At 43.2% G+C, this 22810-nt stretch overlaps 1 protein-coding gene across 4 annotated transcripts in view; it reads right to left on the bottom strand.

Annotated features, from left to right (window-relative positions):
• The window catches only part of DOP1B (DOP1 leucine zipper like protein B), a 41129-nt gene extending 18609 nt beyond the window's left edge, over positions 1–22520 (bottom strand). Inside the window, exons 1-17 of one of the 4 annotated variants that reach the window (XM_086883940.1) lie at positions 22071–22520; positions 19568–19742; positions 13288–13469; positions 12946–13116; positions 10873–11062; positions 10249–10347; positions 9103–9226; positions 8509–8609; positions 7970–8084; positions 6080–6200; positions 5524–5643; positions 4876–4981; positions 4605–4796; positions 2857–3541; positions 1507–1775; positions 1176–1328; positions 460–560 (exon numbers count right to left, since the gene is read on the bottom strand). In XM_086883940.1, the coding sequence (XP_086740066.1) occupies positions 460–560; positions 1176–1328; positions 1507–1775; positions 2857–3541; positions 4605–4796; positions 4876–4981; positions 5524–5643; positions 6080–6200; positions 7970–8084; positions 8509–8609; positions 9103–9226; positions 10249–10347; positions 10873–11062; positions 12946–13116; positions 13288–13469; positions 19568–19705 (2867 nt within the window). In that variant the 5' untranslated portion in view covers positions 19706–19742; positions 22071–22520. Of the gene's footprint in view, positions 1–459; positions 561–1175; positions 1329–1506; positions 1779–2856; positions 3542–4604; positions 4797–4875; positions 4982–5523; positions 5644–6079; positions 6201–7969; positions 8085–8508; positions 8610–9102; positions 9227–10248; positions 10348–10872; positions 11063–12945; positions 13117–13287; positions 13470–19567; positions 19743–21920 lie in introns of all 4 variants that reach the window. The other 3 variants (XM_086883937.1, XM_086883939.1, XM_086883938.1) reach the window with 3 other exon arrangements.
• Positions 22521–22810: the final 290 nt, after the last annotated feature.

Genomic DNA, 22810 nt, shown 5'->3' with positions numbered 1-22810 from the left:
GCTTTGGCCAAGCAGCTTTTCCTGGACTGAGTTCAGGAATTATACAAGCAAGGCTACACAAATCCTCCCCCTTCTTAAGTTCTTTCCCGTTTTTATTTGCTTTCATCTCATTTTATCCCATAGGAAGTAAAACTAAACTAAGGTTTTTATTTTTACAAGGAGCTGGTGTCATTTTCTTTGGAAGGTGAATTTAATTTGCTGCAAGATAAAAAAAATATCTGCTCTCCAGAAAAGCTACTCCTCCTTTGTGAAGCTCTTTCTATTTTTACAGCAACTCCCTTCACCCACAAAAACCACAGCATGCACAAAATGCCCTGCAAAGATTAACTCCAAGGAAGTGCAAAATGTTCCTTTTGTTCATCTTTTTTACTCTCCCTACAGATAACTCCTCCCCCACCTCAGAAAAGAGAACAAAGCATGATACAATTAAATATAAAAATGAAATGGAAGTGGAAATACCTATCAAAGGAACGATTGTGGGAAGTCACTCTGCTGCCTTGGATCTCTCTGGTCAGGTGCCACATGACAGAGAATCTGAACAGAGCTTCCAGCCTTGTCCCCTTGGCAAGGAAAAAAGGGAGATTTAGGGGAGGTTTCCAAGTTGGATGAAAATGGGAACACATTGGTATCCAGGCAGTGGTTATTGGTGGAAAGCTTTAAAGAGGTTTGCAAACTTCTATGTTGCAAAATTGCAAGGACAGAAAAACAATAGCAAAGACTGGTTGAAGTTTTATTGTGCAAAATGTAGTGAAAGCTGTTAAAGTATTATGCTGTCATTATATGAGGGAAGGAAAATAATTAATAACCGGCTCACTTAAAATACAGCTTATTGGGAGACCAAACACTATAAAATCAAGCTAAAATAAAGTGATTTTATAGATATTGGTGGAGCTGGGGCAGTGGGAAATACCAACAAAAACTACAGGATTTGGGCTTGAATTAAAAACTCCAGCTGATATCTAGTGATAGATTTTGTACCCAGGGATTAAATCCAGCACTAATCCCATGCTGAACAAATCCCAGGGAATTGTAAAAGCATGGACAGAGCCTGTCAGACTCTTGGAAAACACAGCAACCACAGGAATGAAGACAGGGAGAAGGGAACAGCAAGAAATTTGGGAAGCACTGGAACAATTCCCCAGTGCTGGAGGGGCTTCAGTGCATCCAGGACTTACTTTATCCCGATCCAGAAGGGCCTGGCAGATGATGTCCTCACAGATATTTGCTGAGGGAGCCAGGCAGTGAAGTCTGTAGAACAATTCCACACAGGCAATGTGATGCTCCCGAGTCTCCTTGTTCAGCTGATTCCAGAGCACACAGGCAACTCTCTAGGGAAAAAGAGCAAACAACTAGATAGAACTCTATTTATAACTGTTTTAATAATAACATTTCTTTCCTGGCTTCCTGTTACCAGAAGGCATTCCCAAATTGCCTCAGAACCCCAGGATTCTATGAATGAAAGGGTCAGTGTAGCTGGGCAGTAAAAAAGGAAAAGGAAACGGACACCTGGTAGAAATCTGTTTTCTCTGAGATCATCTTCAGGACTGCAGGAGCAATGGGAGGAAGGGTGACCATCTGCAGCTTGCCAAGGAAAGGGTTGTGGCCAGACACTTTGTACCTCTTCATCCTGTCCTCAATCACCAGGGCCAGGGACTGGGAGTGGTTGATGACCTCCAGGAGGGTGAAGATGGACACGTTCTGCACGTAGCAGTCGTTGACACAACAGCAGATTGTCATCAGGGACTTCAGCCACAGAGGGAAGCTGGCATCACCTCCTGCTTGCAAGGGAAGGGACAGAAAGGGTTTGAAACTAAATCCTTTCAGCAAGGTCACAGGACCAAAATGAGTGCCCAGATGCCATCATCAATAGCTCATGGAACCACAGAAGGTTTGGGTTGGAATGGACCTTGAAAATGGCAGGGATGAGGCAGCCACAACCTCTCCTTGTTTTCCCAGCAGAAAGCTCCTGCAGGACCCCAGTACCTACAGGATTTCCCCTTTATGTTTATTCCCAACCATTATTCAGAGCTGCTGTTTTGTTTTCCAGCTGCCATTGTCACAAACAGCTCCAGAGGGCTCAGGATCCATGGATACTCTTCCAGTAGAACTGAGGATTTATGTCATTTCAGGATTTATAAATTGATAACTGAAGTGGCTGACATCAATCCAAGCCATCTTTTCCCGAGGGAACAACAGAAGAATTCCATGTCCATGCCATGCTCAGCCATGCAGATGATGGGAATATCATCAGACAGCAGGAATATGGAGTGAGGGGAGAACAGAAACCAATTTTCCAGTTTCCCACCTCTCCATTCCCCACAAAGCTATTTGTGAGTTAACCTTCAGGCCAATAACAGCTCCTGCTAAAGCTAAGGAATGAACTGGAAATCCAAGAACAGGCCCTCCAGTTATGCAAAATTATTCTTATTTGTTACACTGAACTCCTCTGAATCCTGAGGGTTTGGGAAAAGATTTGATTTTGCCTCTTTTATGGTTTAGAGCTCAAATTTTCCACCTACACCCATCTTCCTCTAAAACATCCTTTTTTTGGGGGCACAACCCATGGACAGTAGGGATGGGTATCCTGAAAATCCTGAACCATACAAGGCTGTACAGGCCAGGAGATATTTCTATTCTTTCAGCTCCAAAAGTGGAAGTTTTCCAAACAAATTTGAATTTAAAAAACCTGGGGAAAAAACTCAGCTGCCAGGCACACACCCCAGATGCTGAGGTGGGTGAGGCTTTAATTCACAATTTAGAGTGAAAAAAGGGGTTTTTACTGGCTCTGGTCTTGAAAATAGCCAAGCTTTTAGTGTTTGCATCCAAAAAATGCTCAGGAAAGGATGTTTTTCTTACCAGGCCCCTGAAACAGGGAGAGGTACAACTGTTCCATCTCCTCCTCGGACAGGTAAACTGGGAATGTGGTGCAGTCCAGCAGCAGGTGACAAGCTGCAGAGAAAGCTTCCTTGCAGTCACCTCTGAGGGGTCCCAAAACCAGCTCCAAGTCCCACTCCTCCTCCTCCTTCTCCTTTTTGTGACCAGAGCTGTGCTCAGAGAGGAGAGGAGTGGAATTCTTGCTCCTGAAGGGCGAGCCCCGGGCTGAGAACAGCTCTGAGAGCATTTGTTTCACCTGAGGCACAGTGATTTGCTTGGCATCCCAAGGACTCTTCTTCTTGTTGCCACTCTCAGGGAACCTGTAGCCATTCTCCTTTTTCTCCTTCCCACTCACATTTATCGCTGCAATCCCATCAGGGCTCATTTCTTGGAGCTGCATCCCAAAAATGTATTTGCTGGAAAATTTGGCAACCAGCTCCTGGATGCAATACAGAGTTTTTTGGATGCTCCCTCCTTTTTTCCAGACATCATCTCTCTCCAGGGTCACCGTGGGCACCCCCAGGTGCTGGGACAGCTCTGGGGAGGAGGCACTCAGGCCAATGCCACTGTCCTCTGACTTGAGGGGAGGGAATGGAGCCTCCTCCTCCTCCTGCAGCACAGATTTGGTCTCCAGGGTTATGTCCAAATCTTCCTTTGGCACTGGGCTCTGCAACAGCAATAGGGACGTGCTTAATGTGGCACTGCCAACAGAGATTTAACTCAGAGAACAGCAATGAAAGAAAAAGCAAAAATTCCTGTTGGTGATTCCCAGTTGTTTATAAACAGCTCCATTCATTTCTCTTTAAAAGCCAACTAGGATCTGTATGAACCTCACACACTGACTCATCAAACAGAGGGATGTGTTCCCTTAAAACCAATTTCCCCCCAGAGCAGTGTTCCATCTGCTGCACTGTTTCTGCTCAAATGCAGGTATTTGTTCTGCTGGCAGATTTTGGCAGGCTGTGCTCGTGGGGCTGCTTTTATCCCATTTATTCCTCATTCCTCAGCATGCTCCTTTGCACACCAACAATGCCCCATTGTGTTCCACTGAAATATTAATTGAAAGCCCTGCAGACCTAGCCAGCTGTGAAGCTGGGCTGCATTTGGCAACTCCAGTTTTTAGCTACTGCATCCTGTTTCCAAAACCATTTAGATCCCATCCTTCCCAGGGGCCGAATTATAGCCCCAGGCTGAGACAAGACTAAATCCCTTCAGTGCCCCAGGTAATTCAAACAGGCCAGAACTGAACACCCAGTGAGAGTAACAAGGCAGCAGAATGCCCTGGAAGGGAAGTTTCAAAAAATATTTTTTTTTACTTTAAAATTTCATAGAATTATAGGTTTGGGTTGGAAGAGATCTTAGGAATGATCCAGTGCCACTCCTGCCATGGGCAGGGACACCTTCCACTGACCCAGGTTGCTCCAAGCCCTGTCCAAGCTGGCTTTGGACACTGCCAAGGATGAGACTTCTCTGGGAATTCCATCCCAGCCCCTCCTCATCCTCCCCAATATCCCATTCACCCCTACTCTTTTTCAATTTAAAGCCATTCCCTGTGTCCTGTCCCTCCATCCCTTGGAAATTGTCTCTCTCCATGTTTCCTGTGGCTCCCTTCAGGTGCAATTGTCATCTAGGCTGAAGGAGAATCAACATTTTAAATTCTGTCTCAAAATTCTTTAAACCAAGAGTTTTGAAGGGTTTTACCCATCTCTGAGGGGCTGAAAATCACCTACCCCATTGCCACTCCCTGTCTCGATGTCCAGGTAGGAAGGGGGCATTTGCACCTTGCTGAGCACTTTAAAACAGGTTTTTAAGGCATGAGTGAGCTCTGGCAGTCCCAACACTTCCATGTTTTCCAGGAGAGACTGCACCATGTAACTGAGCATCTGGGGCAGGTACTGAGTCTGCACCTCTGAGTAGAGCTCCTGAAATAAATAAGGAATGTTTAAAGGGATTATCCCATCTCATCCATATCAGTTTATCCACTGATAAACCCCGCCTTACCAAAGGAATGACATCCAGCAGGAACACCAGCAGTGTGCAGAGCTCTGAGATGGTAGGAGGAGTGCTCACACTTTCCAGAGGATACCTCATCCCTGTGGATTTGTTTCTGGAGTGAAAGAAACATTCTTATGTAAGGGTTTGGCAAAATTCTGGTTACAAGCAAAAAAGCTTCATTAAAATCAGCACAAAATACTGAACAGCTCTGAGGCAAAGGGCTCCTAACACAGCAGGAGAAAATATCCTGTCAAAACAACCTCAGCTCAGTGTGGTATGATGAAGAGCTGATAATATTCAGATTGCAGAATCTTCTTAGAGTTAGAAAATGATAAAATGAGAGATGTCATCGAATAGAGGGTTGAAGAGAGACCTTAAAGCCCATTTAGTATCTTTATTTTTCTTCTATAAAGACCTTTCCACTTTCCCTCCCAACCCTTTTTCCTTCCTCTGTTGAACTGAAAGGAATTTCTTTTGTTCCCAGGTTGAAATTTCCATCTAATTATTTACCTGGTTGCATTCCTGAATTATTTGTGGACACAACTTACAGATCTGGCTGGCTCTACCATGTGTGATGTCCCTTAAAAGCTTCAGTAAATATTATCCTGAACAGACAGCTCTGAAGTGGCATTTTTGAGAGCACAACATAAACACCTGAAACAATCTTCAAAGCATTTGGTCAGGTAATCCCAGAGGAAATCAGTGCTTAAGGATGTGATCAACAAATTCACTGTTTTGACAATTTCTGAAGCATTTTTGTTCTCTTTGATTGCACTGGAAGGGAAAGAAGAGGAAAAAAAAAGCAGATGTCAGTGAGGATTCACATCACGTGAGCTGATGGACTCTAAAATCTCTTTTTCCCTTTATCTACAAGCTAAAAAATGTTGATTTTTTTTTTTTAAATCAAAGACTAAATCATTCTGGAATAGCAGGAGCATCTTTCAGATGATGGAAATCACAAAGCTGAGCTCTGTCAGCAGCCTGATGTCACCGTGGTTACTCCACACCCATCACATGCAGCAAACTTCATTTTTATTCCCTGCTAATCCAAGAGAAATTCACTGTGTGTGGAGAAAGGCAAAGAAAAACCTCATCCTCTGTCCAGAAAGTCACTTTGTTAGAACCCAAAACTCCATTAAACTCCTTGTTTTAATCACTTAGCTTTAAAGAAATGAACCAGTTTCAGCTCAGAGTTGGGAATCTGTCATACCTTGCCAGGATGTTGCCACTTTGATTGTAGCTGAGTTTGAGATCAGAACCCAGGGTGTCTTTGCAGTAGGAATAAAAAGCTCTAAGAACTTCCAGGAACAGATCCCCAACAACCTGTGGCCCTGCAAGGAAAGGGAAAAAAGAATCCAGGAGTTGTCTACAGAAGAAGGGAAGAAATAATAATTTTGGTGGCCTAAACTTGGAATAATTAAAAAAAAAAAAAAAAGTATTTTTAGTTTTAACTCACTGCAATGAGCACTTTTAAAAATGAAAATATAAAAGTTTAAGTGACTAAGAATAGCAGAAAAGGTCAAAGCTTGTTATGTTTGATACCTTTAAATAATTGTTGCATTGTTAAATCCATTTCTAAAGGGAGTGAAAGTCTTAATGACTCAAGGCTCAAGGAATCCAACTTTGTGTGCTGACTGGAAAGATTAAACTGGATAATGTAGTTGAGCTAAATATCCCTGATTTAAAAGGGATTTATTATCCCTTTATATGTACTTTGGATTAATGCAGATTGTCAGGCAGCCAACCAACACATCCAGTAGGGCAATGTCTCTCCTTTACTTTCTGAATCAGATTAATCAATACATTTATAATGGAAACAACCTCTTTGGCAGCATCACTTCCCACCCAAAACATTTTAAAAATTCTGTCAAGTCAGTTTGGTTTAATTTTTTAGTGCAGAAAGGTGAATTTGCCCTTGAAACAAGGATGGGCAGAACCTCATCCTTCTGGTGCTGCACGGACACAGCAGGACAGGCATGGGAAAGGGAAGAGCATTCCGGCAGATAAACTCCAAGGAGCAGGAGGAACACTGACACAAGGGTGGAAGTGTTTCTTTCTAAGTGTCCCTCAGATGCCAGCACAAGGCACACAGTCCCAGGATCAGCAAGGTGGGAAGAGCCCTGCAGGGTCATCCAGAGCCACCCCAGTCCCACCAGCATCACTGTGGTGGTTTGACATTAATTGACATTTAAAGAAGCCTGAGGCTGTAGTGTGTGGCCTCCAAGCTCCCCAAAGTGGAGAATTTGTTCCCACAAAAGCTCGGGGTGCCTCAATCTAAACCACTACAATCACCCCCAAACCCTGTCCCCACATCCAGACTCCTCTGGACAATTCCAGGGACTCCAAACCTCCCTGGGCAGCTCATCCCAATGAGCTCATCTCATGGCTCTTCCAGGGAAATTTTCTTTCCCAATCTCCAACCTGAGCCTCCCCTGGTGCCATTTGAGGACATTTCCTCTCCTCCTTTCCCTTGGGACACAGCAGCAGAGCCACAAGGGCCCCCTGAGCCTCCTTTGCTCCAGGCTCAGCCCCTTTCCCAGCTCCCTCAGCCCCTCCTGGGGCTCCAGCCCCTTTCCAGCTCCGTTCCCTGCCCTGGACACGCTCCAGCCCCTCCAGGGCTCTCCTGCACCAGCCACAACTGGAGCCAGCCCTGGAGGGGCCTCTCAGAGCCAGCACAGAGGGACAATCCCTGCCCTGCTCCTGCTGGACACACAATTCCTCACCCAGCCCAGGGGCCAGTGGCCTCTTGTCCACCTGGGCACCCCTGGGCTCGTGTCCAGCCCCTGGCACCAGCACCCCCAGAGCTTTTCCTGCTCTCAGGACACTCTGTCCCCAGCCTGTAGGGTTGGGGTTGGCACAGCCCCCAGGCTGGGCTGTGCTGACCCTCCAGGAGGGCACAGATTTGCATTTCCCTCCCTGGGATCCATCCATGCTCTGCAGGGCTCTGTGGGACAGCCAGAGGGAACCTGGAGAGGGAATTTGTTCCAGAGCAGGGCCACTGCAAGGAGCAGCCTCCTGCACACTCCCACACAACAGAGTCAGGATTAGGACTGTGCTGGGTTCTGTTAAATCCTACTGAGATTTGGGACAAAGACTTTACCTATTTCAGGTTTGTCCAGGAGGCTGATGAGGATCCGGAAGGGTTTGAGATAAGCCTGGTGCTGTTCCTCTGGGTCAGACTCCGGGAATTTCTGGTGCAGAATCACAATCAAGCTCTAGGAAAAGGAAAACATCACAATGTTACCCATCAGAGACAGATTGTCATCTCATTAAAGGCTGAAGTGTTCCTATATTTGATTTTGTTTAGGGCTGACTACAAATGAACTCAAATTTTCCATCCAGGGTAAACAAATCAATTCCATCTTCCCATCATCTCTACTCTCTTTTCCAGAGAAACACTTTTAAATAATTCAGGTAGTTCAGCCAAGATGCTTCCCTTTGGTTTCCCTAAGATTCCATAAGCTATCCAATATTGGGATAAATGCAGCACAGAGGCTTTGGGATAGATGGAAATGTAACCACAGGAACAGGGAGGGAGGGACAAACCAATAATTAGGAATAATTCTGGACACAGTTTGAGCTAAAATGTAAAGGATCATGCATTTATCTGGAATATATCTGTACAAAATGAACACCAACCTCAACCAAAAGATCTTTAGAGTATTTTCCAAAGAAATACACAGCATGGTCTTCAGAAGTGGTGGAGTCTGGAGCAAAAGTGCCACCTTTAATATCAGAGCCTGCAAGAAAACAGAGGCAGGAGGAGCTCAGAGAGCAGCACAGAGCACTGAGGGGTTTCTACTGAATTCTACTGCATTTTTCATCTTTGGCATTTCAACAACCCACAGGTCCCAGTCTCAGGGCATCCAGATGTTCAGCACATCACATCAACCAAAACCAAGGACAAATGCAGTGGGAATCACTATTTCTTCCAGAAAAATAAGGTTAAAACAGTAACTTTTAGTCCTTTTAGTCCACTGAACCACTTCACAACAAGCTGTGGGTGGAACCAGCACCTATCAGTAACCCTGGGATTCAGAGAGAAATAAATTCACCTCTGTTTGCCAAAAGTTTCATTATATTAAGGCACTTCATAAATAGCAAATAAACACCACTTTATCTAAAGTAGCTCCAGCTAAATAAGTGTATTTCAACTTTAAACACTGATTTTTATTATTTTTTTTTGTTCTCAAGCATCCAGAACATTGAAAATCCCTGGATTTTGCACAGTACCTAGCAGCCATGCATACAATCTCCTGTTGAGGGACATGTCTCTCCTCAGCAGTGTCTGAGTGGCTGCTGACAGGATATAAACCAGATCAGCCCTTCTCAACAGGATGGTGCTTTCCTTGCTGTCCTAGGGTGGAAAAGAAAGATTTAAAGAAAGATTTTTCAGCTGTTGGTAAGCACTGAAAGGAGTCAAATTGGTGATGGGTTGGGTTTTTGAAATGGGAATATTCATGTTTTGGGGAAAAGGTAACAAAGCATCAACAGGAAAATGGGTTGTGTGATAAAAATGTCAAAGGATGTGACACAATCTCAAGGGATCTGAGAAAAGTGGGATCATGGAGTCACAGGATGGGAGAGACCTTAAAGATCCTGTTCCACCCCAGCCATGGCAGGGACACCTCCCACTGTCCCAGCTGCTCCCAATGTCCAGCCTGGCCTTGGGCACTGCCAGGGATCCAGGGGCAGCCCCAGCTGCTCTGGCAATTCCATCCCAGCCCCTCCCCACCCTGCCAGGGATGAATTTTTTCCCCAATATCCCACCTAACCCTACAGTCTTTTGGTTTGAAGCCATTCCCTGGCTCCTGGCCCCGCAGCCCTTGGCAATTGTCTCTCTCCAGCTTTCCTGGGGCTCATTCAGGCCCTGCAAGGCCACCCTGAGCTCAGCCCAAAGCCTCTCCTCTCCTTAAGACTTAAAAATCCTTCCTCCACCCTAAACACTGCCTGTCCTACAGGGAGGTGAGGAAACAATGGGAACAACTTTTGTTTCAAGGAGGATTTTCTTCCCTGGTCTTTACCAGAAATAACTTCATGTGGACAGTTCTAAAATCCTACTTGAATAAACTCCGTATTTTTTTCATATGAGCTGCCAAGAGCTGAATACTTCAAGCACATCCCAAACATCCCCCAAACGCTCCTGTGAGATCATTTCTTCAGCCTTGGAAGCTGTAAAGACTCTGAGAAACAGCAGAGTCTCCTGCCCTCCTTTGTGGGGCACAAAATTGATGGGGTAAATTGATGTGGCACAAGAAAGCCCAAAATTCACAGATTTAAAGGTTCAAAATTCAGCCATTTGGCAATAACAGAGGTGGGAGCTGGGCTGCTTGCACAGAACACACCTTCCATGGGAAAATCCCATAATAATCCCCTTACCAAAGCTGTATAAAATGGGAAAAAGAAGAGGATTGCTTCCAGAGTGTTCCTCTGCACAAGGACATTTGAATCCAGCACTGACACACACAGAGACTTTATCTGGAAAAGGAAAACACAATATTTTATTTGATTTTGCTACCAAATGGGAGGGAAAATAAGGAAATTTGGCTACCTATGCACAATATTTTGTTTAAATAAGAGAATAATTACAATTTAACTCCTGCACCCAAATAAGTTCAAACTAATTTTTTGTGGCTATTAAAAGAATTGTTAATATTGGGTTTGTAAGAGCACAGAATGTCCCAGAGTTACAAGATGTAAAACCTCCCAAAATGCAGACATTAACTTAATTAGCCTTACACTTATTCCATCACTCAACACAAATTACTCCCCACAGAAGATCTCCATTTAACTGGAAAAATAAAGACACAAAATTTCAGAGCAGCAAACACTTTGGGAACTGCACATTAAACACTGAAACCAGAAAAGCTGCTCTTCAAATTAAATGGATGAAGCAATTTCAGAGCACAGACCTTTCAGTCTCTCCTCTGAAAATATTTTTAATTGCATGCCATCCTAATTTAATCCAGAGAAAGGGTTTATGGGGTGGAAAAATGAACTTACTGTGAGTTTGTAATCAGTGCCAAGCATGAATTTCTGCTGTTTGCCAGAGAGTTCCCTGTTGATGTGGCTGACAACGAAGAGGGAAGCAGGGAGCCTGATGGAGGGGCTGCCCAGGACACTGCCCCAAAGAGCTCCATAAAACACCTCCTGGCCCATCAGCAGGGACAGCTTCACCAGCAGAGCATCTGTTCTGCACACACACACAGAAAAAAAACCTTTGCTGGCTGATTTATACCACAGAAATGGAATTATATAGAGCTGACGTAGTTTATTTGATGTTTTGCAGCTTTGTGGTATCAGGATTCCCCTTTATCACAGAATCTCGGGATGGTTTGGGTTGGAAGGGACTTTAAAAAATCACCTTATTCCACCCCCTGCTATGGGCAGGGAACTTTCCCCTATCCCAGCTGGTGATGGATGAATCTCATTTTACAAAAATAATCAAACCCACTCAATTCTTTGTCACTAAAACAAAGTCTCTGTTCACACACTGGAAAATTCTCCAGGAAATAATTGCAAATATTTAGCTCTGGCCAAACAACTGCAGCACCTCTGACTGCAGAATGTTTATTGTCAGAGGTGTGAAAAGATAAATTTGAAGTCTTTTAAGCAGATGCTGAAGTCTGAAAGCCAATTTTATCCAGTCTGGCAGCTGGAGGTTATCCTAAAAACTACTACTTTCAAACCAACAGGGTTAATTTTTAAGGCACTGGATGAAGAAAAAGAAGAGATGAAATCCCCTGGATCCCTGAAGTGTCCCAGGCCAGGCTGGAAAGGACTTGGAGCAGCCTGGGACAGTGGGAGGTGTCCCTGCCATGGCAGGGCTGGGCTTTAAGGTCCCTTCCAAGCCCAAACCATTCTGGGATTCCATGAGATAAAACAACAAATTGCACACAGGACCCCTTGAAATGAATTCCAGCCCATCCCACTGCAAATCCTGTGATTGGAGCACATTCCCTGCTAAATAACATCTGGTTATTTACCATAAAGGAGGAAATCAAACCTCATGAGAGGAATGCAAGATTGAGAGAAGAGGAAAAAGCCCAGCTCAGAAGAGGAAACACCTCCCAGTGTGATGCTCTTTTCTATTTCTTTATTAAAAAAAATCCCTCCAAGCAGTTTTCCTTTTCCATTTTCTGTGTGAGTGCACAAAGGCAGGGAAATTCAGTGCTGGAAATGGTGTCTAGGCTGAAGCACAAGCTCAGCACTTTGTTCACTTTCAGGAACAGCAGGAGATGGATTAATTTTAGTCCTCAATATTGAAGGTTCTGAAAACACTCAGTGAAGAGCTTCTCATGGAAAAAGAATTGAAAATTAACCTAACACATCTCATGATGAGATATTCTTACCACAGAATCCTTGCAAGGAGTAAATAAAAGAAAAACTCCCTCATGTAAATTCAACAAAAAACCTCATTAAATTAGTTTTAACACAAATATTTCCCCAGATTTATGAAATATATGTCAGCTCCTGTCAGATCCTGTTTGTTCAAGGCAAAGAGGAAAATAATGCCATCAGAAATAGGGAAAAAAAGGTGTAAAACAAGAGGTCAGATCTTGGAAGTTCATCTGCAGTTCCCATTATCTCCCTGCTCCATGATTTTGTCAGATTATACAGAAATATTGGAAAGAAATCAGCTGCTCTCTCATGTAACAGAATTTAAAGAGAATTTATCTCCAGAGCAGTGGTCAGGGGAGTCAAGGGAACTATTTAGGAGGAGCTAAATTAGAGGAGCTTTAAATTAAAAAAAAACAAAAAAACCAAAAAAAATTAAATTAAATTGAATTTAAAAATGTAATTTATTTTCTTTTATTCTTTTCTCTCAGCATTTCTATGTTTAACCATCCTTTTCCTCATCTCTTTTTTTTTAACTCTCCTTTTCCTCTTCTTTTCTCTTGGGATGAAGACAGAGGGGAAAAGGTTTTTCTTCTTCAACATCTTTCCAGTTCCCACAATTCATCCCCTTTTAGAAGCTCTTTTATTTATAGAAATCTGACAGAAACTTCTTGAGAATTCCCTAGAAAATCCAAATCCTGGCTATTGCTTCAATGAATATGGAATAATTAATATTACCTTTCATAAATTTCTGATCCTTCTTCCAAGCCAGGCAGCAGCCCAATGACAAAGGCCTGGAGACCAGGCAGGAGGGATTTTTGGAGAGGGAGAAAATATTTCTCATACAAGCCAAGAAGAACAGGTCTCACTGACATTGCTGCATTTGCCAGCAGAGGGAACAAGCCAGAGCTTTGAATAAAAAAAATAAAAAATAAAAAAAAAAAGACAAAAGAAGAGTTAATTAAAATAGATTTGAAATGGTTATGCCTTAAAAAAAAAAATTAAAATTGCCTGTACAAAAATAAATCCTTGGTAAGCTGTTTTGTGCCTTAGAGAAAAAATATAAATAAATCCAATTACCTGTACAAGAATAAATCCTTGGCAAGCCATTTTGTGCCAATGATTTTGAAGATTATTTCATAGGTTTCTAAAGCCTTTAAATGCACCCCACTGGGCAGGGCTGGGTGCAAGCACTGGGATAATCTTTTACTGATGATCAATCTTCTGGGCAGCAGAGAATATTTCAGGTTACTCTGAAGAGCCTGGGGGAGAAAGGAGAGAAGAAATAGTTACAATGTGAAATATCAAATATCTCATGGCTGTTTATTAAAGGTTGAGAAGAGTTTTAACTCCTAACTGTATTTAGTTCCAGCAGAACTCTGCAGCTGAGCTTTTATCTGGGATCAGCCACGGGAAATTTAGAAAAGCTTGCTCTGAGTCTGCTCTGATGAGGGAAAAGGAAGTCAAAAACCAGGATTGGGACAGGGTATCCTTATCTCATCACCAGAGGAAAAAGGGAATTGACAAGAAAAGCAGCTCAGCTTCTAGGGAATAAAGAAAGAATTAAAGATTTATCTTTCCTCATAAATTCTCACTTCATGTATGGAATCATGGAATGGGTTGGAAGGGACCTTAAAGATCATCTTGTTCCAACACCTTCCACTATCCCAGGGTGCTCCAAGCTCTGCCCAACCCAGCCTTGGACACTTCCAGGCATGAGGAAAACCTGTGGACTTTCCAAACCAAACCTTCCAGCCAAAGCAGAGATGATTAAATGGGACAAAACCTTCTGATCTGGAATTCTCTGTGGAATTCACTGAGCTGAGGAACCCGCTGCAATCAGGTGCAAGTTCAAGATGTTTAGGACAGGGAATACTTCAATGAGATTTGCTGCTGGGCCAGGTTTTAGGAAAAAAATGTGCCTCCTTTCTTGGGAAAGGTGACTCTTTTCCTTGAGCCACCAGAGCATTTCAGCAGGAAAATAATGAAGTTTTCTCTTCAAATCAGAGACAAAAAGAAAATTTGCCAGCCAAGGGCACTTCAGGCTTTGCTTAATGTGCAAACACAAACATGTTCCAGGGAATGTGAACATTTGGGATATTTTCAGGATCAGGTAAATTCTGGTCTCTTCCCAAAAATTAAATCATGGTCTCATCCTATGGAATTATTTTCAGCTTGAGGCTCTTCTATTTTGCTTGGAAAAGCAGCAGAAAGTGGAATAACCCTTCCTGGAATAAACATAAAGCAGGTCACTTAACCCTGAGCACTCCTCAGCAGGAAGGGGAGGAAGAAAATCCACAGCTTTTAGTAAGAGCAGCTGGCAGGAATTTTACTGGAGAAGGAAAAAAAAACCAAAAGGTTGAGAGTTTATAACAACAGCAAACAGAAATGTCACCCCATCCTGGCAGACACACAGATGTCACTTAGAGCCACTTCATTTCCTTCCTTCCCTCCCCCAGCATGGGCAGAGCTGTGTTTAATGGATGAAAAAAACCCCCCAAAATCCAAAAAGAAAATATTATTTCACATATTTGTGCAGTTACCTTCTTTACACCTTTTATATTTGAGCCATTCCCCCATGTGTTACATGAGGAATATTATTTCAACATTAAAAATCTGAAGAGCTGTAAGAACTTTGAAGATTTCTGGAAAGCTGGACTTTGAAACTTTCTATTTATATTACTTGGCATGTATTTGCCCACACCCTCTCTGTATATTTATAGATATAAAAGGAGTTAATTACAAAAAAGCAGAGCAGTGGTAATTGTTTTCCCTCTCAGTGTTCAGACTGAACAAATACCATCTTAATATTCCAACAATTTGAATTTAAATATCAGAAAATGGAAACCTTTTTTAATTAAATTTCACTGTTTATTAAGCATCAATAATGTTTAATGAATTATAATATTAATTATTTTTTTAATTAAATTTTGCTATTTATTACACAGAAAATCAGCTCCAGCACAGAAATAATGGCACCTCAGCAAATCTCTGCTTTGGCTCCAACATTTCTTAAGGATTTGAAGGAAATAAGAACTCCCTTCCCCAAACACCATTTGAATATTTAAAATCATGGAATGGTTTGGAAGGGAATTTAAAGATCCAGGGATGGGCAGGGACATCTTCCACTATCCCAGGGTGCTCCAAACCCCATCCAAAATACCCTTGGACACTTCCAGGGATCCACAGCTGTGCCAGGTCCTCCCAGCCAGGAATTCCCTCCCAATACCCCATTTATTAAAAATTCCCAGTTGTTCCTGATCTCCCAGCAGATTCATGGATTTTAAACCCCATTCCAACATTTCAGAAGGCTCTAAAGAGCCCTCCCAGCTGCTGCTGCTGTGCTGGAAGGTTCAGGCTCTTCCCAGCTTCCCCAGAATTGCAGATCCAAGGATTTTAAAAGGTTTGAAAGGCATTAATTAGCAGAGGGATCTCACTGAAATAAGAGTGAGGTGGTAAGAGACAGATTTTGAAATGTTAATTAATCTCCTCCAGCTGACAGGCAAAGTTGAGAAGTTGGATTTTTAAATATCCTGAGCTTCCACAAGAGAAAAAAAGAACAAAGAATCAGGATCTAGGAATGCTGGAATGATAACTTTGGCTGGTAGAGGTGAATAAATTCAGGATCCCATCCCACACCTGTTTTTCCAACACTAAGGATGCTCAGAATTTCTCTGAAATCGAGCTATAAAAATACAGAATTGTCTACAAAAGGAAAATTGTTATTTTTTCCACCTGTGCCTTAAAATTAAACCACAGGCACAGGAAAATATTTGCATTTCCTCAGTTCCTGGTTTAATTTCTTCTGCACTAGAAATCTGTTAAAAATAATGATAAAACTTTATGCAAATCAAGTAAAAAATTTTATTTCCATCACTAGAATTCCAGGAAAAGGCTGCAATTTTTTAAGATTATCTTCAGTTAGGAAATACCATAATTCTTGTTTAAACAACAATGGTTGTGAGGAGAGGGGGAGAAGAAGAACCTGTGATTCTATTTTCCACTGATTCATTTTCCAAGTAAAGAAAAAATTCCAAGCAGAGCTTCAGCTTCCATAGAAATACCATGAACAGAATTAATTTTAAAGTAGGAGAATTAATTTTAAAATTGATTGTAAGGAAAGTAGCAGCTGGAGTTGTATTAAAAAAGTGGGGGGGAAGGTGTATAAAATCCCCAATCCTGAGGATTTGTCCATTGGGTTTGGGGAAAAAAATAAAGGAACTTCTCAAAAGTATAAATAAGATTTGTCTTCAGCATAAATCTGTAACTGAGCCAGCAGCTGGTATAAAACCCTGAATGTCTGAGTTTTCCTATGAAGCAAGTGCTTAATTAATGGCTGCACTCATTAAATCACTTTTCAGAAGAATCCTCCTCGGCTCTCCCTCAAGAACAGCCAGATTGGGACACTGAGCATTGCTGTTCAAACCATGAATGTGCAGCTGCAAGGAGTTTTGGGGTTTGTTTTCCTTTCCCCTCCAAGGATTTGGGTGAGATCAGGTCCACCTCAAAGCTTCTGAGGCAAGAAAAGCCTTCAGAACCAAAAAGTCACAGATTTATTTCCTGGGTTTTTTTTTAATCGCTTTGAAATTGCAGAGTAAAGATTAACTCAGATTCACAGAGTTGTGTTATATCCAAGAATAAAAAGCAGTTTGAAAGTGCTCTTTTAGAGCAAATAATATTAAAATTCCTGAATGGATTGGGCTGGAAAAGACCTTAAAGATCATTTTGTTCCAACCTTTGGCATGGCAGGGACACCTTCAATGTCCCAGGCTGCTCCAAGCTCATCCACGCTGGTCTTAGGCACTTCTAGGAATCCAGGAGCAGCCACAGCAGCTCTGGAAATTCTGTGCAGGAATTGGGAATTCTCACCACAAATTCCAAGGATTTTTTAAAACCACTCCTTTCCTTGTTTCCTTACGAAACCAAAATCCAATATTTTCTGCTCCTCAGTTCTTCATTTTGCCAATTGTGTCATTTAATTATTAATTCCCTACACCCAGAGTTGAAATTGATGGAAAACACACGCCTGTAATCTAGATAAATGCAAACTGTGCATTTGGATTTTCCTACCTTCAGAATATTTTTATCCTCTTAATTGCCTGAAGTTCCCCATACCTAAACATTTTAGATATATTTGCTATTTGTTTATACTCTGGAAACAGTGACAGGCATTTTGGATATATAAACAATGTTAAAAGCACCTGTTTCATTGACAAACCCATCTATTCTGAATCACCAGCTATTTTTAAGTTTAAGAGGCAACATCCCTCCACCCCAGCAGCTTTTTTATCAAAATATGAAAGTGATTTCTCACTGAAAATGAAGCTGAATCCTCTTTAAAACATTGACATCCATATTTACTGCCTGTTTTATCCACCTGTTTACATCTATTTACATTCTTATTAGAAATATTACTTTCCAACGTTTCTCATTTCCCATAATGATCTATAGTACCCACATTATCCAAAATAACTCCCCAAGATCTCTCCCTTAGAAGTTTGGGGTGTAAAATAAATGAGCAAATTCTGCCAATTCTCTCATGCTCTCACCTGCTACCTGCAGGTTTTGAACTCTGAAGGGGAGATTCATCTCTCCTGACCTCAGAAACCGAAAAAAACCAGCCAAAAAAAATGGGTAAAAGTGCAGTAACTCCTCAGGCTCCCCATAAGACCCACGAGGAACACACACAATTTTAGGACAACATTCCTCTGACCTACTTCAAGCAAGAGATGAGTCACAAAACAAAAAAATAAACCCCTTTATTCCTCTGCCTGTCTAAAAGCAATTCAAGGTGAAGCTGTCTGGGCTGAAGCTGTGTCAAGTCACATAAAGCTCACCTCCCTGAAATGATAAAATCAAATCTCTGCAGATCCACAAACCGAGCATTCAGATGTTGCTTCTCTGGTTCTGAAAGTCCAGAAATATTATTTTGAGCTGTAGAAACAACAGAGAAACTCAAAAACAACTTCCAGTCTGTCCTGAGTAGAATCATTGAGGCTGGAAGAGATTTTAAGAATATCAAGGAGCCACAGAGAAGCAGCAGAGTTGTTCCTTTTCACCAAGCTCCATTTTTTATCCTCATTTTTAAGGAACAAGAGCCTATCCTGCTTTTTCCCGACCTTGGATTACCTGGAGGGTGACACCTCTGAGCTTTATGGAAATAAGAGAGTGTTTGTGTCTCAATAGAGCCTGTAGGAGAAAAAGCCTCAAAAAATATTACACCCATATGGGCAAGAACAGATTTCACACTGCTCTGGAAAAGAACTTCAGAACTCCTTGATTTCTTGTGTTTTGTCCTTCCCTTTCTCAGCATTTTCGTGTGTGATTGATCTCAGTTACCTCTGCACACAAGTGACCCCCAGGATCTTTAATATAACCAGAAGTGGTTTGTAAAAACCATTTTATCAATGTTCTCCTTCCTGCTCACCCACCTCCACCACTGACTGCAGGAAAAATGAGGATTTTCTGTCAGAACCACCTCCCCCAACCCTGATAAAACTCAACAATTATATTTATATTTGAAGCTGTCAGAGACCAAGCAATCCCAGGAGTTCAGGGAATGGTTACTGACATCTTATTTTCCTTTTGGCAGCACCTTCCCCTGCCACATCCACCCCGATTTTCAGAGAACAGACAGGGATCAACACTGGGAATGATTTACTCCACCAATTCTTAAGCTCCTAAAAAGATTAAATCCATAAAACCCCAAAGCAGATGGACTACTGGATCAGCTGAAAGCTTTTCCTTTGGTTTCTGCTCTGCTGCCACAGATTTTGGCAATTCTATACCTGAATAAGGCTCAGGTGTGTGCTCAGCAGTTCAGTGTTCATCTAGGTCAAGATAAAAAGATCAAAGCCTACCTCTCACTCTCATTATTTCATATTTTCCCTTTGAGAAGAACATTTTGAAGGCCTCTGATGAGAGCCAGATTCACAATGAAAAGGCAGAAACGTGGAACTTCTGTTCCAAAACAATATTTCAAATTTCCCCAAATCCAAGGGGAGGGCACAGCCAAGTCAATGTGACCTTTAAATAAAAGCTTTGACTCAGAAAATATTCTAAAACTTGCCACTTTCTGTTTTCTAGAAAAGCTTTTTACCTGCTTTAGAGTGAGGGTTTCTTTGATGCAAAAATTAAATTAACTTAGCAGTGTTAAGACAGCAGTACCATTTGCAGGAAAGCTCTGCTGGTTTCACCAGAATTTCTCACATTTATATAAAAAAATACTGACTTAGCTCTTCCCATTATTTTTCTTGAGTGAATTTTCAATTTTTCCAGATGCTGGAAGTGACAGAAAAGTTCATAACAATACAAATGTCATCAAAAAAAAAAAAAGATAAAAATTCCCCTCACACTGTACCTTATTGAGTTTGCCAAGGGAAGAGATCAGATCTGCCCATTCACTGGATGATTCAAAGTTCCTCAAAGCTTTCTCAATGGCTGAAGAATAATTCCTGTATCTGTAATCTCCAAGTAAATCCTGTTCTTCTGGATCCATCTTGGCTTCTCATAGCAAGGTGGAACCTCCTGGTAAACTGAAACATGCTAAGAGTTACAAAAATCCCCCAGATTTCAGCTCTGCCACACCTGAGATAATAAATATGGAGAAGCACTGACAGCTCAATAAACAGGTCACAGGATCAAAATTTCAAAACAAAACTAAAAATAATTCCCTGACAAAACAATTTGACTTCCCACTGCCTCTTCCAAAAGATTTTCAGTTGCTTTTTCCTCTTTCTGGACCGTGTTTTTCACTTCCACGCACGTGGATATCACAATTTGAGGATTCCAGAGTTTCCCTCCAAGCACTGACAGGGAGTTGGAATTGCCTTCATCCCCTGTGCTCTGCAAGGTCACCTGGAGCATGGAATGGGAAATATTCCCTTTCCAGAGGAATCCTGCTCAAGGGCTCTCAGCCTGCAGCAGAAGGAGCTCTCAGAGCTCTGCAGCTCAACTCGGCAGCAGCAGATGCTCGAGTCCAAGTCCAAGGTGTTGTGCCAAAATGCCAAGCCATGCATTATAATCTTCCCTGTATTTCAACAAAACATAACCATCTATTTTTATGTTTTAAAATCAGCTGTTCAGACCTGATTTTCCTGTGTTTTGCAAGGCATTTAGGTTAAAAACTCAAATACACCTGATTTAGAACAATGGAGTCCAAGCATGGCTGGATTTTCCCTATTTAAAAATCCTTCCTTCTCTCCTTTGCTACCTCTGACACCAGTTCTGTTAGAAAACATTAAAATATTCTTCTAGAATAGTTTAAATATGCTTAGGTCAATCCCTGCTGCATCACTGATACAGAAATCACAGCTCTGTAACCAAATATTTTACATTTCTGAAGGGCATCTGCATTCAATCTCCTGCTGTTAGGACACAAAAATAAACCCAAACCATCCTCCATGTCCTTTAAAACATTAAATATGTTGTAATAAACAACTTTAACTCCATCAATAGAAGGGTTTTGGTAGGAAACTCTTAAAAACAGAAAAATGCTGGATGAAATGAAAAAACAGGAAGGATTTTAAGTGCAGGTTTAAGGCATCTTTGCACTCCCCTGAGCAGGATTGAGGAATTGCCAATAAAACCACTCTGTGCCAGATCCACCTCCATGGAAAAAAATAAAATTACCACACAATGCCATCAGGGTCAGATTGGGTTGGTTTGTTTGGCTACAGAGAGGATTTAATTTTGTCTTTATCAGGATGTTTGCAGTGCTTCTCACATCAGAACTGAAATCAGGGAATAACATTTATCTGGGATCAAGCTCTCCTTGTTCCAAAAAAAAAAAAAAAAAAAGGAAGAAACAAAGTCAATCCTCCCATAAAACCCAACAAAGTGGAAAAGCTGCAAGATACTGTCAGCAAAAATTAGGAGTAATCTGATACAAACACTGGGCAAGAAATGGAAGCCTATTTCCCTCATCTCATCTAAAGATCTTAAATACGGGATTGTTTCTACTCCTGAGAACAAAGCAGGAGCTGGGAAGTTTTTCCAGCAGCTCTCTGCCAAGGGCTGCTGCCAATTCCATGAGGAAGAGATTTGTCTGGATCACTCAGAATCAGGCAGCTGGTTTGCTGACAGGACACATCAGCTCTCAAGCTATTTAATTCGGATTTTTGCAGTGAAAAGACAGGTAAATAGTTGATTTCCACCCAGGAAAGCAGGGATGGAAGTCGTGATTTAGTGTGGATTGATATTCCTGCACCTCAGCTGCCAGATGTCAGCAAGGTTTGATAAAATTCAATAATCTAAATAAGGTAAATAGATCTTGTATATGCTCGGACACCAAGGCAGGAAAATAAATAATATTATAAAATAATTAAAAAACTGTACAAAACCCAGTGACCTTTAGGCACGTAACCCAAATCCCAGGTCACAAATTTCCTTGGTAAATCCTGATGTAAATAATTATTCAGCTTCCACCACTGATGGTGCCAGGCTCTTTTCAGTGGTCAGGACGAGGAGCAATGGCCATAAATTAAAACAAGAAATTCCACCTCAACATAAGGAAGAGCTTTCCATGGAGGTGGCGGAGCACTGGAACAGCTGCCCAGGGAGAATCATGGAATATGCCGAGCTGGGGAAGATCCATCAGGATCATCCAGTCCGAGCTCTGTCCCTGCACAATCCCCCAACAATTCCAATCGCCGGAGCTCGGGGCCGTGCCCGTTCCTTGGGAATGCTCCTGTCTGGAGCCATTCCAAACCCACCTGGACACCCTCCTGTTGCTGCTCCAGGGGAGGGTGATCCCCTTCCAAACCCTGCCATTATGGGAACCTGGCATCGTGTCCTGGGCCAGCGCTGCCCCCTCAGCCGGGTCCCCTCCCGTCCCGTCCCGTCCCCTCCCCGCCACCGCGTACCTGCTCAGGGCCCCCGCACCTCCCGGGGCGCCGGCGGCGACGCGAGGGAGCCCGGGCGGAGGCGGCGGGGCGGGAGCGGCTCCCGCAGTCCCTATGGAGAGCCAGCCCTAAGGAACACCGCCCTATGGAACGCCGGCCCTATAGAAGCCCGGCCCTATGGAACGCCGGCCCTATGGAACGCCGCCCCCGCCCGCGCCGCCAGGCCCACAGCGGGACCGCACCACCGAGCGCCGCGCGGGGAGCGCCGAGGCATCGCGGTGCGGGAGGGCTCCAGCTGTCCCTGTAAGCCGAGGCCGCCGGCGTTGTCACGCGCTGTCGTTGTCACGCGCTGTCGCTGTCACCTTTCTGCCGGTGTCACCCTCTGTCGCGTCGCGCCACGGCCCGCAGCGCGTCACCTGCCTCCCCCCCCCGCGGGGAGATGGTACAGCCCGGCGGGCGGGCCGGGGCGCTGAGCGCCCCCTGGCGGCGCGGGCTGGGACGGCGGCTCCGCGCTCACCCCGCGGCCGCTGCGCACCGGGAGAGCCCCGGGATGCACCGGGAGAGACCCGGGAGAGCCCCGGGATGCACCGGGATGCACCGGGAGAGACCCGGGAGAGCCCCGGGATGCACCAGGAGAGACCCAGGAGAGCCCCGGGATGCACCGGGAGAGCCCCGGGAAGCGTCGGTACCACGGCCGAGCCTCCCATGCTCGGAAAACAAGGACAACCTCACCTGTCCCCGCCCCGCCGGGAGCCGCCCTG

Source organism: Cyanistes caeruleus, chromosome 3, assembly GCF_971803275.1.
Source record: "Cyanistes caeruleus chromosome 3, bCyaCae1.hap1.1, whole genome shotgun sequence".
In the NCBI taxonomy this organism is placed as follows: domain Eukaryota; kingdom Metazoa; phylum Chordata; class Aves; order Passeriformes; family Paridae; genus Cyanistes; species Cyanistes caeruleus.
The sequence above is the reverse complement of the archived record's forward strand: the minus strand, read 5'-3'. Positions and strand labels throughout refer to the sequence as shown.